The sequence below is a fragment of the Hippopotamus amphibius genome, chromosome 12 (assembly GCF_030028045.1).
Source record: "Hippopotamus amphibius kiboko isolate mHipAmp2 chromosome 12, mHipAmp2.hap2, whole genome shotgun sequence".
Taxonomy (NCBI): Eukaryota; Metazoa; Chordata; class Mammalia; order Artiodactyla; family Hippopotamidae; genus Hippopotamus; species Hippopotamus amphibius.
The window spans coordinates 38,221,182-38,237,228 of record NC_080197.1 but is presented as its reverse complement, the minus strand read 5'-3'; the positions used below and the strand labels follow the sequence as shown (position 1 = coordinate 38,237,228).

Sequence of the window (16,047 nt, the reverse complement as noted above, 5' to 3'; positions counted from 1 at the left end):
TGCCCGCAGCCCTGCGTGGGGTGCGTGCCCAGAGTATTTGGTGGCTTGACTTGATCTTCGTTACGGTGACTCCTCCCAGCTATGTCTGGGCACCTTCAGGAGAGGCCACGTTTATAAGCCACGTGGGTCACCTTTACCAAAGGACCAAACAGAACACGGGTAGGCAGGTCTCTGCATCAGACATGCATGCAGCCAGGACTCCGCGAGCCCCTCCAAGGCCAGGACCCAGGCCCCGGGGCTTTCCATCCTTTATTCACATGGTAATGCCACTTCCTCTGAGTCTGAATGAGGCTCTGATGGGCTTTGTTCCCTGTCCCCTTGCACGTGGCCACTCTTGCAAAGAGCCAGGGTGAGTTCCTGTCAGTGCGGGAAAGAACAGGAATTCAAGTGACAGATAATCTAAGTTCCTCAACCAAGCCTTCAATTTGCTAATTAAAAAATATTCCTGGGACTTTCCTTGCAGTCCAGTAGTTAAGACTCTGTGCTTCCGCTGCAGGGGGCACAGGTTCGATCCCTGGTGGGGGAAGTGAGATCCCACATGCCTCATGGGGCAGCCAAAAAAGTTAAAAAAAAAAAAAAAAGATTAAAAAAAATTTCTGTTGTAGGAGGAACACATTCTCCATATAAGTAATAAAGGAAAGAGAGAAATATAGATTTCTGCTTCTGGTGATACCACTAGTAACCCTTCTGCAGAAGACAGCTACAAATTCTTTAGGAAATATTAAAGAATACTTTTAAACGCTGGTGCTATTCATAAAATTCATAACCTGACTCAATTCCCTTTTCTCATTTAATTATGGTTATAATAGCGCAGTTAATAAAGGAAAGAAACATTTTATGAAATGAAATGAAATCAAGACGTAATAAACACTCAAAGGTAGAAGATGCCTGAGGCAGACGCAGTGCACGGAGCCCTTGGGCCTCTTGCTACAGTTCCAGACCCAGGGCCTCAGGCAGCGGGGGGAGGGGAGGATCCTCCAGCTCGTCTCAAGCTTGCATCAGCCATGCAGGTGAAAGCGCCCAGGTAAGCACCCAACCCTGTCTAAAAGGCTTGTGTTCCTCACTGTAATGTGCTCCAAGCAGGTAGGGGACAGTGGATTTAGAAGCAAGAACTGTGCTTCTATTTTTGTTTGCTGATAAAAAGTCAAAGTTATATTGCGGGAAATTTGATTTTAAGGGTTTAGAAACATCAACATTTGCATCCTGTACCCATACTTGCTACCTCTCTGATTTCTATGTTATTTAATCCCTTGACACTTCAGTTTTTGCACCCATAAAATGGGGAGGATGAAGTCCCACCTTTCAGACTCACTGCAAAGATGCAGGAAGATAAAGCAGGCACATCAACAGGCTCACAGCTGGTGCTCAGGGAATTGGGGTTCCTTTCTACCCTCAAGATCATTCAGAGCATCGGTTCCCGGGTGGACCCCCCCAAAACTACACACCACACTTTCCTCTCTATAAAAGTGCATAAAACTTGTCTGCATTGGGAACTGGATCAAACGATTAGCGTTGGAGTAACATGCAGTTGTGGACAAACGCAACACTCAGGCCTCCACGCTGAGTCCTCGACACCGACGGGCCCAGCCAGCTGCCTCCTCCAGAGGCAGCTCCGGGCCAGGCCCACCGCCGGCCAGGTCTGGACTTAGGACACCAGCACCCGCAGTGACCCCTGATCCCATGGCCACAAAGTGATGTGATGGCAGTGCCGTGTCACGGCCTTCCCACGGGATCACGCGTGTGCAACAGATCAGACTACGGCAGCATTGGGAGCGGCAGGGGGGAGGGCTTGTTCAAGTGCGGCTTCCACGCCCCACCCCAGTGGCTCTGATGGAGCAGGTCGGTGGGGCCAGACAACACGCCTTTCTAACTGTGCTGGGGGTGTCGACACTGATGGCCAGGACCGCCGAGAAGGCAGGTGTGCGGGGCCGGCAGGTCCAGGTGCTGCCCAGCTCATCGACACTTTTACCACCACTGTCACTGCTACTTGAGGCCTTTTTTTTTTTTCACTTTCACTCATTTATTATAAAAAGATATGATAAAAGATATAGTCGAACATCACACAGTCAAACATCCAGATGGAAGGGATGAGTAGGGAAAGGTACATGGAAAGGGGTGTGGAGCTTCCACACCTTCTCTAGATGAGCCACTCTCCCAGCACCTCCATGTGTTCACCAACCTGGAAGCTCTCCAAATCCCATTCTTTTAGGATTTTACAAGAGCATGATTGATCATTAACTCCATTTTCAGCCCTTATCCTTTCTCAAGAGAAAGGTGGGTGGGGCTGAAAATTCCAAGCTTCTAATCATGGCTTGTTCTTTCTTGAGGCCTTTTTTGAATTATAAAATCAGTTGAAGAAAAGACCCCACGTCCCCTTCCAGGTATCCCTTCACCTGGGGACCCATGTGTGTGCTGAGAATTCCTACTTCCATTGTCTGCAGTCGGGCTGAAGAGACTCCAACAGAAGGCCTGGCAACCTCAGTGCTCGGCGGAAGCGCTGAGTGCCAGAGGCTGCCTGCCTCCCAGGCCGTCAGCACAGCCCGGAACCATGAAGCCACCATGTGCCCGGGTCTCAGCCGTGGGTTCCCATGGAGACATGTCCACCAAGTGGAAATCCATGCTCACAGCACAAGGAGAAGACAGGCTGAGAGCCGGGGACCCCAGAGCCCCTCCTCTTCTTCCAACAGCAAAGGCAACCCTGCAGGCCTCAAGACGCTGGCTCTTCACCCCTGAGAACGTGACCCGCCACGTCCACAGAGACCGCATCTCATCTGCTGTCAACAGACGATCAGAATCCATTCCCATCAAAGGTATTAAACATCCTGACTCATCAGGCCTGAGTCTAGGAGGTTCTTAAGGTGTGAAGGACAACATAACTTTCTGAGAAGGAGCATCTAATGCCAGTCTCCTCTGTCGTGGCTGGATTTTTATTATATTTACCATCTGTCAAATGAGGACTCTGTGCACATCTTGCCCTGCTGCAGAGGTGTGCCTCCCCCAGGGTACGTGCTGCGGCCAAGACCAGGGATGACCTCTGCATTCCAGCCCATGGGTGACTTTTCCTTCCCCCGCCCCACTCTTATCCAGGGCTGACCTGGCACTTGCGGGCAGGCGACACCAATGTCTACTTGCATCTCTCTGAACAGGGAGCACCTGCCCCATGGAATCCAGGGTAAAAATATTGGTCCCATTCTACAATTTGGCAATCAGGACACAGTTCTGGTGTGGAGGGCACCTCCTGAGGGGGATGGGCTTTGTCAGCAGCCTGGGCTGGGAGGCTAGGGGTGGGCCGCCCCCTTCACCCCTCGAGGTGTCAGGACTGGGATGCAGGGGGAGACTGATGTCACATTTGGGCTCCTGGGACAGCCTGGTTCTTGTGGCTCTGTCCTCCTGACCTTCCTTCTCCTGGTGAAACGCTCTTGCCTGTTTGCAGCGCAGTAACCCCCGCTCAGGGTGCAGCGTATCTGGAGCAGTGGGCTCTGTGCCTGGGGTCTTCTGGGGGCCCCGTCTGCACACCGAGGGCGTCTGCTTTTGTCTGGGTCCCGCTGTGCGTCCAGTCCTTGGATCATGCAGCGCCCACAGCCACTGCTTGGGTCCGGGAGTTCCTGGTCTCACTCCAGCCACAGCTGCCCAGGCCCCTGACAGCCTGCAGTCTCGCTCTGCAGCCTCGGCTTGTGCCCACAGAGCAGGGGCCTCTGGCATGTGTAGGACAAACTCACAAAAGAGAAGCTCAGACAGACTCTTTGGGCCAAAGCTGGACGTGCAATGGCTACCTGGTCCAACACCAGTGGTGCAAGATGGCCCCCATCACCCCTCCCCGCACCCGTCCATCCTCCAGAACCAGGACCGCAGAGCAGTGGTGCCACCACGTCCCCCCAGAAGGGCCTCTGGGTGTCCCTGCGAAGAGGCGCCTGTCCTCAGGGGGCCACCAGTGGTCCTCTTCTCCCCCTGCTCCTCGTGGGGTCAGGAAAGAGGGGGCAGGGGACACAGGAACATGCATAAAGGGACTCACTACTCACCCAACAAACCAAATCAGGACAGACAATGGCAAGAAGCAGTGAGAGGCCAGGGGCCTGTTCTCAAGCCCAGAGGAATCAAGGCTTCAAGCATGATCCCTGGCAGGTCGGCCCCAGAGCCCTGGATTCTGGAGAAGGAGCCCGAGGTGCTCTGAGGCCAAGGGAAGGATCTGCCTTTCTCTCCCGTCTGGGGTGGGGGATGACGGGTAATGCTGAAATTCCTGCTTTAATTGGCAAGTACACGTCTTCCTTTGAGTAATAAAAAACGGGAACGCAGATGATTTCTGAATGAATGCTCCTCATTTGCCAGAGGAAATCTTTCAAAACCTGGGCTCATGAAGGCACACGGAGGACCTTTGCTGTGAGAAAAGGCCGGGAATCGACCCTCTTAGAGCAGGAGGGCATGGTTACCCACCAAGACAGGCTGTTTCCTCCAGCAGAAACTTAGCTTGGCATGAGCACACAGGCACTGCAAGACTGGAATCTATTTTATGTGTGAGCCTTTCACAAAGAAAACAAAGCTTGCTTTGCCTCCGTCCTGTATGTACCACGTCTGCATCCAACCTCCAGTCCTGCGGGCGTGGAGGCTCAGCTCCCAACCCGTTGCTTTCCCAGTGACTGTGTCTGAGGATGTGCCCTGGGCCCGCTGGGGTGAGGCTGGGCCCCTGCAGCCGGTTCCCCCAGGCGGGGCCCCTCCCCCCGAGCGGGCTCTCCTTGCCCGGCTGGGTGTGCCGGCCGGGTGCGTGTGACCGACGGCGAGGCCTTACCTCGTGGGACAGGTAGAAGGCGGCGATGCCCAGGGGCCAGAAGCAGCAGAGCATGGAGAAGACGCTGAGGCCCAGGTGGTCCCGCGGGGGCATCACCAGGAAGTTGTCCTCGCTCTCCGTGTCGCTGGAGTAGTCGCTCTGCCGGGAGAGACAGGACCGGAGAACAAGGTTAACAGGCGTCTTTCCACCATCCCCCGACGTGGGGGCTGGGCCTGGCAAGCCCTCCCGGCCCGTGGGCGTCCCCCACAGGGAGAGAAAAACCCCAAGGACAGGCTCTGGGCTGTTCCAGGGGAGATTAGACCCCACAGACCCGCGGATCTCTGGGCTGGGGTGTGGACAGCTGGGTGAAAGTTTAACTATTGGAGGCCGGGGCTGGGCGGGAGGCACACGGCTGGAGCTGGAGTCCACGCTTCATTCCAAGCCTTCAACCTGGTTTCAGGATGAGGCAGGGCTGGTGTCGGGGCCGGAACCTGCCCTGAGCCTCCTTCTTTCCTGAGACTCTGATCTGAGTAAGGACCTCGCTGGGCCTGGACTCAAGCCTGGGTGTCCCTCCTGTTTTAGTTAATTGAAGACACATAAAACTGCCAATCAGAGCCTCTACTCAGCCTATGCTGGAAGCTTCCCGCTGGACTGTTTGTGTCTTGTCTGAGAGAAAACAGATGAATTCAGAGGGGCTCAACCCAATTGCGAACAGCAGCCTTCTGCAGGGGCCCAGGATGGAAGCAGGTGATGCACTGTCCACACAGCACCCAGCTGCCCTGTGCATGCACACGCAGACAGACAGACACACGCACACAGACACATGCAGACAGACACGCACACAGACACACACACAGAGATACACAGAGACACATGCAGACAGACACATACACAGACATACAGACACACACAGATACACATACACACAGAGACACACACACAGACTCACACACACACACATAGATACATACAGACACACATGTACACACACAGACACACACACGCACACACCTCGCAGGTCCCCAGCTGCCCCCCTTCCCAGTGAGGACCAGCTCCTCCCTGCAGGGCAGGCTCTAGCCCTGGTTGGTCACGGCCCCTGGGGCGGTCTCTCCAGGACCCCACAGCCTCCCCTCCGCTGGGTCAGGTCTGCGGAATTCCCGTCTTTCCTCTGCAGCTTCCCCTCCCAAACAATAAGGGGAGTCTCCTGCAGAGACTGAACAAGAGCAGCCCCCAGGGAGGCATCTGGGGACTGAGGGCTGCCGGGCAGACAGACGCACACCTGCCGTCCCGCAGGGAGGCCAGAACCTTCGATCCGGGGGACGGAGGCCAGGCAGGGTCGCCAGGACGAGCGGCCCGTGAGGCCCACGGTGTCCACTCCGGGGGCACAGCGCTCGGAGCCTCAGGGCTCGGCTGGAACAGCCGAGCTGCGCGCCACGGCCCTCTGCGTGGGGTCTGGGGAGGGGGGCCACAGTCAGGACAAGGCGGGACCCGAGGTCCCCCGAGAGACGCAGAGGAGGGGGCCAAAGGACAGGCCCCCAGCAGGTGCCGGTCATGCGACAGGTGGAGTACGTGGGTGGCTGTTCCAGGAAAGATAATGAAAATTCATGATTTACCATGGGAAAAAAAAAAAAAGAATACCCGGGTGGGAATCCACATGCCCGAGCAACAGCTCTGTCTGTGGGTTCTGGTTCAGGCTTTTGGCTTCTGTGGAGTTTTTTTTGGTTTTGTTTTACTTCACTGAGAGTTTAAATACCTGGACCAACAGGATTCTTGCTGCAGCTCTGGAAGTAGCTGCTGTGGCTATTTCTCTTGTGATTTCTGTTTAACAAAGGACACTGCTGGGCTCTGGGAGGTTGCAGTGGCCCCAAACCACAGAACCGGCCAGCCAGCGGCCGCTTACTCCACACCTCTGTGCCGCCTGCTGTCTGGACACCAGCGTCTGGCCATCAACCAACCCCACTGGCCTCAGTTGCTTCTTGCCTAAAGCTGCGGTGTCCTCTTGGCACCCCTCGGCCCCCAGATTCTGAGGGCCACTTCTTGACTGGTCTGCTCCATGGCAGAAACAGGGAGGCCAGTGGCCGGAGTAGTCAGTGGAAAGTTGCCCAGTCAAAGAGCAGTGTGGTGTGAGCTGTGGCCACAGACCTCGCAGCGCTGCTCAGGCATCGACCCCCATCTCTGGAAACAGCTTCGAGTGACACCACCACACCTGTGAAACAAAGGTTCTCCCCCAAATCTTCACAGATGTTTATTTAGAGCATAAGGGAACCACATCTGTAAACTGCAAAGTTATGGCTGCCTGGCATCAAAATAACTAGTCAATTCTGATAAAAATAGATTTTTAAAAATTCAGACAAATTACAGGGCAGACAAAAACAGCCAAGCTCTCTGTACGTTCTCCCTCTCATCCATGATGCTGCTGCGGCTGTAAGTGGCTGTGGGCATCATGCCACCAGACAGAGGAGAGGAGAGGAGAACCCTGGCGGCGGGGGGGGGGGTGGGTGGTGTTGGCGGCAGAGACACCATCAAACCCAGTAGAGAAAACCCACACCAAGGCATGCACCATGCAGAGCAGCTGTTTCTGAAAATCCTCTTCATGGGTCATTAGATTAGAATATCTGCAAGGCAGGGTGGAAGAGTCCAGAGGCATTCATGGGTCGTGTGGTTGGAGGAACAGACGCCGCGAGGGGGCAGAGGCTGCTGAACCTCCCCCTCCCCGCGGTCACACAATCCGCCCTTGACCGTGACCTCCATACAGAGAGTTGGCTCTCAGTCCCCTGGGGTTTCTTCCTTGGGAAGATTTAATAGGATAGTCATGGCGCCAGGCAGGATGCAGCCCTGTGAGCACAGCCGCAAGGGTGCAGGGATGCAGGGGGCTCGGCCTTGGCACTCGTCTCTCTCAAGGCCTCACCACCGCCCCCCAACTCCCAGCTCCCTGGGGCCCCACTGCCTCCTCATCCCCTGGCCTTCTCTGCTGGCTAATTCTGGGGAAGCACCTCTGCGTGGCCCGGGCGGGGGCGGCGGGCAGAGACCAGGATGGACTTGGAATCGGGATTCCCTGCGGAGCCTTCACCGTGCTCCCAACAGCATCGCTTCAAAACCGCAGAATCACAGAGCACTCTACGTGGAATTCTACATGCTCATGGAAAATGATGACATACATTCTTATTCATTGCCCTGGAAAGATGCTTGTAATCACCGAGGGAAAAACCAGGGTAGAAAGTGGAAGAAGTCACATTTCCTCCAGAATGTCAGAAATTAAGATGCATCTGGATGGCAGGCATATCAGTGATGTTTTGCTTTCTTTTTGCATTTCTGGGGTTTAGTTTTTCTACAATAAACAAGGCTATTGGGCAATGACACTTACAAAGGCGCAGACATGCTGACAGATGGGGGCTCCCCCCGTCCTTTGTCCTCCCCTGGACTCTGTGGGATACGGCTTCCCTGAAGCCCTGCTTGGAGAGAGTGCGTCGGGGGCCCCAAGCAGTAGCTGGCGGAGAGGGATTGGAACTCAGCACAGCACCCGAGCTCCTTGAGATGCAGGTCAGACCCACTAGGCCACTGAGGGTCAAGAGCAGAGGCCTCAGCCCACGGCACCCACATCTGTGTTGGCTAGCATGGCATCATTGCCCCACGGAGCTGCTTAAATCCCCCAAATCAAAGATGCCCGACATAGTTCCTCAGCCTCCCCACCACCTGCCAGGGGCCCCGTTGGTGCAGGTGGCCTGTGCCTGTCACACGGGGTAACACACAGACTGCGCCCAGCAGGCTCCGACACACGCTGCGTGCACGAGGAATCCTCGCGAGCCCTTAGCCAACACGGACGGCCCCCACGAAGGGGCCAGGCTCCAGAGTTTGCCCAGAACTTGCGGGAGGAACTGGGTCCTGGCTCCCTGTGGGCGGTCAGCCCCTCCTCCCCACCCCAGGCTGCTCTCCTTCCCGTGAGCCTCAGGGTCCTCACCATCCATTCCGGTGGGACCACTGGGCGGGGAAGGTGACTTGGTCAGGTTCAAGGCTGTCTCACCCAGAGCAGCTGTGAACAGAGCTGAGGACGCAGGCAGGTGGACACAGCTCCCCCCCACCCTCCGTGTGTTGGTCAGAGACTCTCCTGATTGACGTTCTGGGGGTGTGACGTCCTGTCCACGTCAGAGGAGCAAGGGCCGTGGGTGAGTGCCACGGACACCCGGAGCTTCCACGGCTACAGACGGAAGTGCCTCCCGGTGGCACTGAAGTCCTTGCAGGGCGGACGCTGGGCCGTCCTCCCTCACCTGCACTGTTGGGTGGCCACGCCCCCCGCCCCATCCACTTGTGTCCACTCGGGGGGGGGGTCTTCTGTGGGCAGCCAAACCACGGAAGTCCAGGCCCCTCAGCGCGCAGCAGGATCCTCCACCCCAGCCCCGCCCGGCTCCTTCAGGCCACTGGCCTCTCCTTTAGCCAGAATCAGACCAATCAAAACCACAGGCTCTGCGGGGGACCCACTCTGTGCAGTGCTCACAGGGTCACAGATGCAAAGACATGCAGGGGTCTGGGGGCTCAGTGACATGGAATGCGGGGGACATATTTCAGTATCTAAACATGCTGCACCCTAAATTCTACTGGGGGGCTGTTACTCCACGTTCCTGCATTAATTTAAACACCATTTTCTCACCAGCTATGGTCTTCAATCTGATGGTTGGGTTAGGATGACAGACTGCCTCTAAGACTTGCCCTTCTCATTGTCTGGAAGTGCTCAGGGGTCCTGAGGACAATCCTACGAAACGCTCTCAGGACCCGCCTTAGTTTGGTTCCCCCAGAAGCAGATCTTGAGTCAAGGACCAGGTGCACTTGTTTTCTTGGGAGAGGATGACGGGGAATGCTGGCAGGGAAAAGGGGAGATGGGACACAGCTGGAGCACAGCCAGTAAAGGGTGTGTTACTGAGGCTGTTCCTCTGTGGGTGCCTGGAGCCTGGTCCCGCTGGGACCTCGGGAGCCGTGGGACTGTGGGGCAGAGGGAGCCCCAGGGGAATCACCTCCTGGCAGTGGCAGTGAGCGCCTGGGGGCAGAGGTTCTCCCACATTGCAGGGCAGGCTTCGGGGCCCAGAAAAGGTCCTCAGGTGGGTGGAGGCCAGGCCAGGGGGCTTCCCCTGCAGGGGTGATACCCTGAGTGGGCTGAGAGCACCTGCTGCAGAGCCGGTGGAGGAACTGGAGGGTTAAGACACCCTAAGGCTTCAACCACCTAGCGAACGAACATCTGAGAGGGTGAGACGATGGGGACACAAAAGAATGCGGACATCCAGGATGATAAACCCCACCCACCACCAGGCAAACAGGCTCAAAGAGCAAATACACATCGCATGTTTTCAAAGACAAGAGACATGGTGTAAAATAACACTACATGCATCAAGTGAAACCGACCTGAACACAGCAAGCAATCACTCCATGTTGGAAATTATATTATTTTTTCACTCTCATATGTTTTTGTTTTCACAGTGTGGATATAATGGAGTTGTTCACTGGACTTCAGATTTTGTCCAAGAAATTGTGCTTCCTCCCTGAAGGCCCCTTTCTCAGTAAGGATGTGGGGGCAGCACGTGCAAAGGCCCTGGGCCGGAGTGAGCACAGTCCACACGTGGGGCTGCAGGGAGTGAGGGAGTGAGAGCATTCGCTGTGGGAGGGGGGGGCGTGTGGAGCAGACCATGTGGAGGGAGGGCTGCTTTCCACTGCTGGGACCAGGGCTTATCCCACACCAGACAAGAAACCAGGAAATACACACAGACACAGCCCTCCAGGACCAACAACAGGGGTGGGTGTCACAACCAGGACTGGCCCTGGCATGTCGATTTATCAGCTGTGGATCCAGTTTCTAAATGCAAATCCCTGCTTCAAACCTGCATTATTTCCACGTGTGATATTCTGGACGTAAGAGCTACATGTACAATTGCATAAGGCGAGGGTCACCCCTTTAGATCTTCTTGCTTCCCCTTTATGTGACATTTGGCAGAAGAACTCAACACATAACCCACCAGGTTCCCTACTGTTTGCAGATGGCAACTCCAGGGTAGTTTTGGCACCGTGGGTTTGGATTGGTTTGAACTGGGACTTGACTCTCCCAGTCACTTGCGTGCAGGGGCAGCATCTGAAATTTTGTGGCCTGGGTGCTCTGCTGGCCTCACCCCGTCCAGGTGGGGCGATGCGCATCCTCACTTAGAGAAAGGAAAATGAAAATCACGCCAAGATACCATGTGTCACCTATCGAGTTGTCAGTGATGAAAAAGCACAACCAGCCATCCTGTCGGTTAAGCTGTGGGGACACAGGCTGGTTGGATACAAATTGGTGCAACCTTAGGAAGCAGGGTGCAATACAGTTAAATACGTGCTGAGTTTCGGGCCCAGCAATCTCACTTCTAGGTATTTATTCTGAAGATTCACCTCCAATAATTGAAAAATACACATGCCCAAGGTTATTCATTGCAGCCTTGTATGTAATTGCAAAATATTGGAAACGACCTAAATGCCCATTCGAAGGAGAGAAGTTATATAAACCGTGAGGCAACCATCCCCATGGGAGAAAGTGCAGCTGAGAAAAGAGTGTGTGATATTGATGTGAGCTGATTGGATTGGACTGAGGTTGTTAGGGTCTATCTATCTATAAATAGATAAAAAAATAAGTCTGTCCGTGTATAGACACACACACACACACACGGTTACATAAATGTGTTTATGTACATAGGTGCTACATGCTTCTCCCGGCATGGTCTGCTGAGAGGGGCTGGGGACAACACGCCCACCCTCCAGGGCGATGAGCAGACCCAGCGCCTGGACATGGGTGTTTGGACACGGTTCTCCAATATGAGGAGCCAGGGCGCTTTGGAGAAATGGCTGATTTCAGGGTCGGCGCTGCCAGCATCCAAGACAGACCTGGGACAGCTCGCTGCATAGGAAATGGAGATCAAATGGCTAATGCATGACAAGCTGTGTCAAAAGGACACAGAGCCAAGCAGAGGGGGTGCCTGCCGTCAAATCTGTAACAAAGTGAGACTAAACATGCAGTGAATACCATGACCGATGGGCAGCAACCCATAAAGTAAGACTCAGCCTGAAATGAAGTAATAAATGCTCACAAATAAATACGGGGGAAGGGAAACCTCTTCCCCACAGCTGAATGCCGGCCGATAAATACAGAAGGAACCGCGGCGTCAGGAGCTTGTGAAGCACCTCTTGCAAGTCACTTATTAATTCCAGAGAAATGTGGCTCGGCTGGGAGACACCTGGCAGGTGCCCCCTGCAACATGGGGATGGAGTCACCACCGGTCATGGGCATGTGCACCACGGACACACCGGCGACACAGTGACACGACAGGGGGAGGCAGGCGCCTCGCCCACGGTGGTCCTGCCCAGAGCGCCGTCACCTGAACCCAAGCAGCAGGAATCACCAGATGACCCAGAGCGAGGGCTCCCCTGTGAAATAACCGACCTGTACTCTCCAGACACGTCAAGGGCAGGAAGGGTACGGCAGAGAGAAGGTTCCAGATTACAGAGCACTAAAGAGGCACAGAAAGAAAATGCAAGATGGGGTCCTGAACTGGATTCTGGGCCTGACCTTTTTTCCCTTTGCTATAAAGGACAATATTGAAAGAATTGGAAAAATGTACATTAAGGTCTATAGATGAGAGGACAGCATTGTAACGATTTTAACTTCCTGACTTTTATAATTGAACTTGTTTTTAGAAAATACACTGGCTCATTTCGGGGTAAAAGGACATCACGTGTGACACTTTCTTACAAAGATTTCAGGAAAACATACATACATCGAGAGAATGGTAACCTGCCCGCAGTAAACTATTAAGACTGAAGGAAACCGGGTGACAACCATGTAGGGATTCTCTGTACCATTCTTGCAACTCGTCTGTCTGAAATTATTTTGAAAATAAAAAGTCAAAAAATCCCTCACACGTGTCATTTTAGGAAGGAAAAAAATTATACTTTAAATTGAATTTTTTCTTTTGGGGATTAAGCACTGCATACACGTTTCCCTCTTTTTTCATTATGCTTTAATGGAAACACTGTGAGCATTGCAGGGGAAAATGAAAAAAATATCGAATATTCGCTCTTTTCATGACACATGAATAATTCATTTTACTCTGCGATCTGGTATTTCATCAAGTTTGTCCTTTTCATGTTTCCACAGGGGAGCTACTTAGTAGTGTTCCGTGTCACACACCCGCCCTCAGGAGCTCAGTGACGTGCCGGAGCCCAAGGCGGCCTCTGGAACAAAGCTGGGCGCCAAGCAGCCAGGTGGCCGCGTGCCCACCGCCGGGGCCCACGTGGCAAAGGGCTCCCGGGAGAATCTGGCAGCGGGCGGCTCCCTAGGGCCCGCAGGGATACTGCCCTCGGCTGAGAGGCCGGAGGGTGGGCAGGAGCGGGGGGCCCAGTGGAGCAGCACGTCCTGGGAACAAGCTATGGGGTTACAACATGCATCCGTCTGTCCTCACCTGTCTCTCCACCCACCAGAGAGGCCCTGCGCCCCGAGGAAGTGCTGGAGCTACTCGGTGCCGAGGGACGGGCAGGTGGGAACCACAGTGCCTTCCTCTGAGAGGCTGGTGGCCACCTCCCTCCCCGGACGCCCGCCTGCCCGGGTTCCAGAAGCCTCTCTGGCTTGAGTGGGAGTCACATCTGTTCTGCTCCGGAGCAGGCAGTCTGCGGATCTTCCCTCTCTGTCCTCTTGTAGTATCAGATACTGGCCGAAGACCCAGCGCCTGTGCACTGTGAGGTCCTGGGAGTTACACCTCTCACCTCTGTAGCAAGGAGAAAGCCGTTTGCCCGAAGCTCGGGAGCAGGGACCCCAGAGCCCGCCCACCCAGTGTCCCTCAGCCCCTCACTGCTGACCGTGGCCACCAGCCCACACGTCTGCACGTGCCTGTGGCCCGGGCGGGCTCCCTAGTTTGTAAGGATGAGAATATCTTCTAAACCAAGGTCTGCCTCTGGGCAAGGTCCCATCACAGTAAACCTCTGGTTGTACACCAAGGCACTGGCTGGGCTATTCTAGGTCATCAGATACCAGCTGTTTTAAAAAAAAACCCACTAATTTCCCAATTTTCTTTACTGTTCTCAAATATTCTACTTTATTGAAAGGAAAACATGTACTTAAACAGTATTTTAGTTAGTTTGAAGATTACAGACTATTAAAATTCATTAAAAATGGCCTTATACAGTATGTGTATATATATGTATAAATTATTTCACTCTGTGTGTGTGTGTATGTGTGTGCGCACTATGTCACATCTAAAAACTCTTCAATTAAGTCTAGGTCACAGAGATGTATATATATATACACACACACACACCCTCTGAAGCCATTTTAGACTCACATAAAAGTTTCAAAAATAGAACAGAGTTCCTGTAGGGATTGCAAAGATAGAACAGAGTCCCACATCCTCGGCCACACCTCTTACATAAGCACGGCCCAGTGCCTAAACCAGGACACCGACTCTGTCTGGTGCAAGACCCCTGACTAGCCCCCTCAGCACGAGGCCCCGAGGGTCACCCCGGCTGCTGGGGGTGTCAGCTGTTCACTCCGTTTTATTCCTGAGTGATTTCCCACGATAAGGAAGTGTCGCTGTGTGTTCGTCTGTTGGTTCACTGAAGGGCGTTTGTTTCCTGTTTTTGATTCTTACTAATAAAGGCTGCGACACACAGGTTTCTGTGTGAACATAGGTTTTCTTTTCTTTAGAGTAAATACCCAGGAATGGGGTTGCTGGGTCGTACGGTGTTTAACTTTACAGGAAAATGACCAGCTGTCCTCCAAAGAGGCTGTCCTGCTTCTGCATCCTCACCAGCACTCGGTGGTGTCGGTTCTTGGCTTTCCACCGTCCCAAGGGCTGTGCAGTGCCCTCTCATCCTGGCTTTAGTCTGCATTTCTCCGAAGGCAGTGATGCTGAACATCTCTGTGTGTTTACTGGCCATTTGTATCTCCCACTTGGGGAAGCGTCTGCTCTTTCCGTTCCATGGCAGCTGGCTCCATCCTAACTCTTTTCTAAGTCCCTGTCACCCTTTCCTTAGCTTCCACCTCCCAAATGCAGACTCTCTGCCCGCCGGTGGCCTCCACGTGTCATGAGAAGGGATTCAAAGCTGGCAGGTCAGCGGTTGGCCCCCTGCAGGTGCCCGGCCCAGGAGTCTGATGTTCTCACACCTGACCCCCAGCTGGCACCAAGGACAGCAGACAGGGCTGTTCCGGGGGAACAGTTCCAGGGAGAACAAAGAACAGAGCTGTGAGCCCCTCAGGAGCACACTGACCTCCTGTGGACACTGCCTGAATCCGGGACACGGCCCGAGCCTCCAGCAGCCACCCAGCAAGCAGCTCATCTGCCTTCTCCGTGAAGCTGCACCAGTTGCTGCATTTCTAGAAGTTACGGTAGAGGATCTCAAGCATCCTTACCTCCTCTCAAGGCTAAGTGTGAGGCAGTGAGCACTCGTGGAAAGAGCCTGGGTCGGGGAGGGGGATGGAGAGAGACAGTGAGTGAGGTAGGTGCTGCCCGGATGGCACAGGCCTGGCAGTGCTGACCAGCCTCGCGGAGGGAGGGTCCAGAAAGGGGGCAGGAGCTCCAGTCCGCCTCACACAGGGCAGATCACCCCTGGATTCTCCCTTTCTTGGCTCATTTCAAGAGGGACCCAGAGTGAACAGGATGCGAGCAAAGTGATATCTTACTAGGAAGGGTGAGGACCCCAGGAGGGGGGGTGGGGGGGTTGTCTCCACATGTTAAAGGCCATCCTTAGAAGAAGGAGAGATGAGTCCCCAGGCATCCAAAGAGTACCAGGGGCAGCCCATCTCTAGAGAGGGAAACATTTCCAGCAAGGGCGAACCTTGTACATTCTCGGTCTGTGAAGTGGATTAGAAGCTGGGACCGCTGGTCAGTGAGCTCTTTGTCCTTCCTGCTCACAGTGTGGTCCAGGGGCAGCTGGGAGCCAGGACCCACCCACACCGAGGCCGCCGGACTCAGGAGAGGTGTTTGGACGGGGAGTCACAGGGGACTTTGTGCCTCTGGGGAGGGGGGGCGTCTCTCTACCACTGTGTGTCAGGAACATCCCAGTTGTCTGCCCTGCTACCTACCTCTGGACAAACGTCCACTTCAGCAAATAAGCAGCAACAGCAATGATGACAAACTGACCGTCACTCCTTCTGGTCTCTGTCCTCAGTTCTCCCGGGTTCCTTGGCCTCCACGAAGCTCTTCATCTTGTTCTGAGATGGACAGTCCTCTTCAGGGGACAGTGGCCCTGTGGCCATGCTGAGCTTGTCCATATGAAGCACCTCT

General features: G+C 54.4%; 1 protein-coding gene across 3 annotated transcripts in view; it reads right to left on the bottom strand.

Moving 5' to 3' along the window:
* SYNDIG1 (synapse differentiation inducing 1) overlaps positions 1–16,047 on the bottom strand; it is a 118,227-nt gene that overhangs the window by 38,231 nt on the left and 63,949 nt on the right. For all 3 annotated transcript variants that reach the window (XM_057702958.1, XM_057702960.1, XM_057702959.1), the window contains exon 3: positions 4,784–4,921. In XM_057702958.1, coding sequence (XP_057558941.1) covers positions 4,784–4,921 — 138 coding nt within the window. The remainder of the gene's footprint in view (positions 1–4,783; positions 4,922–16,047) is intronic.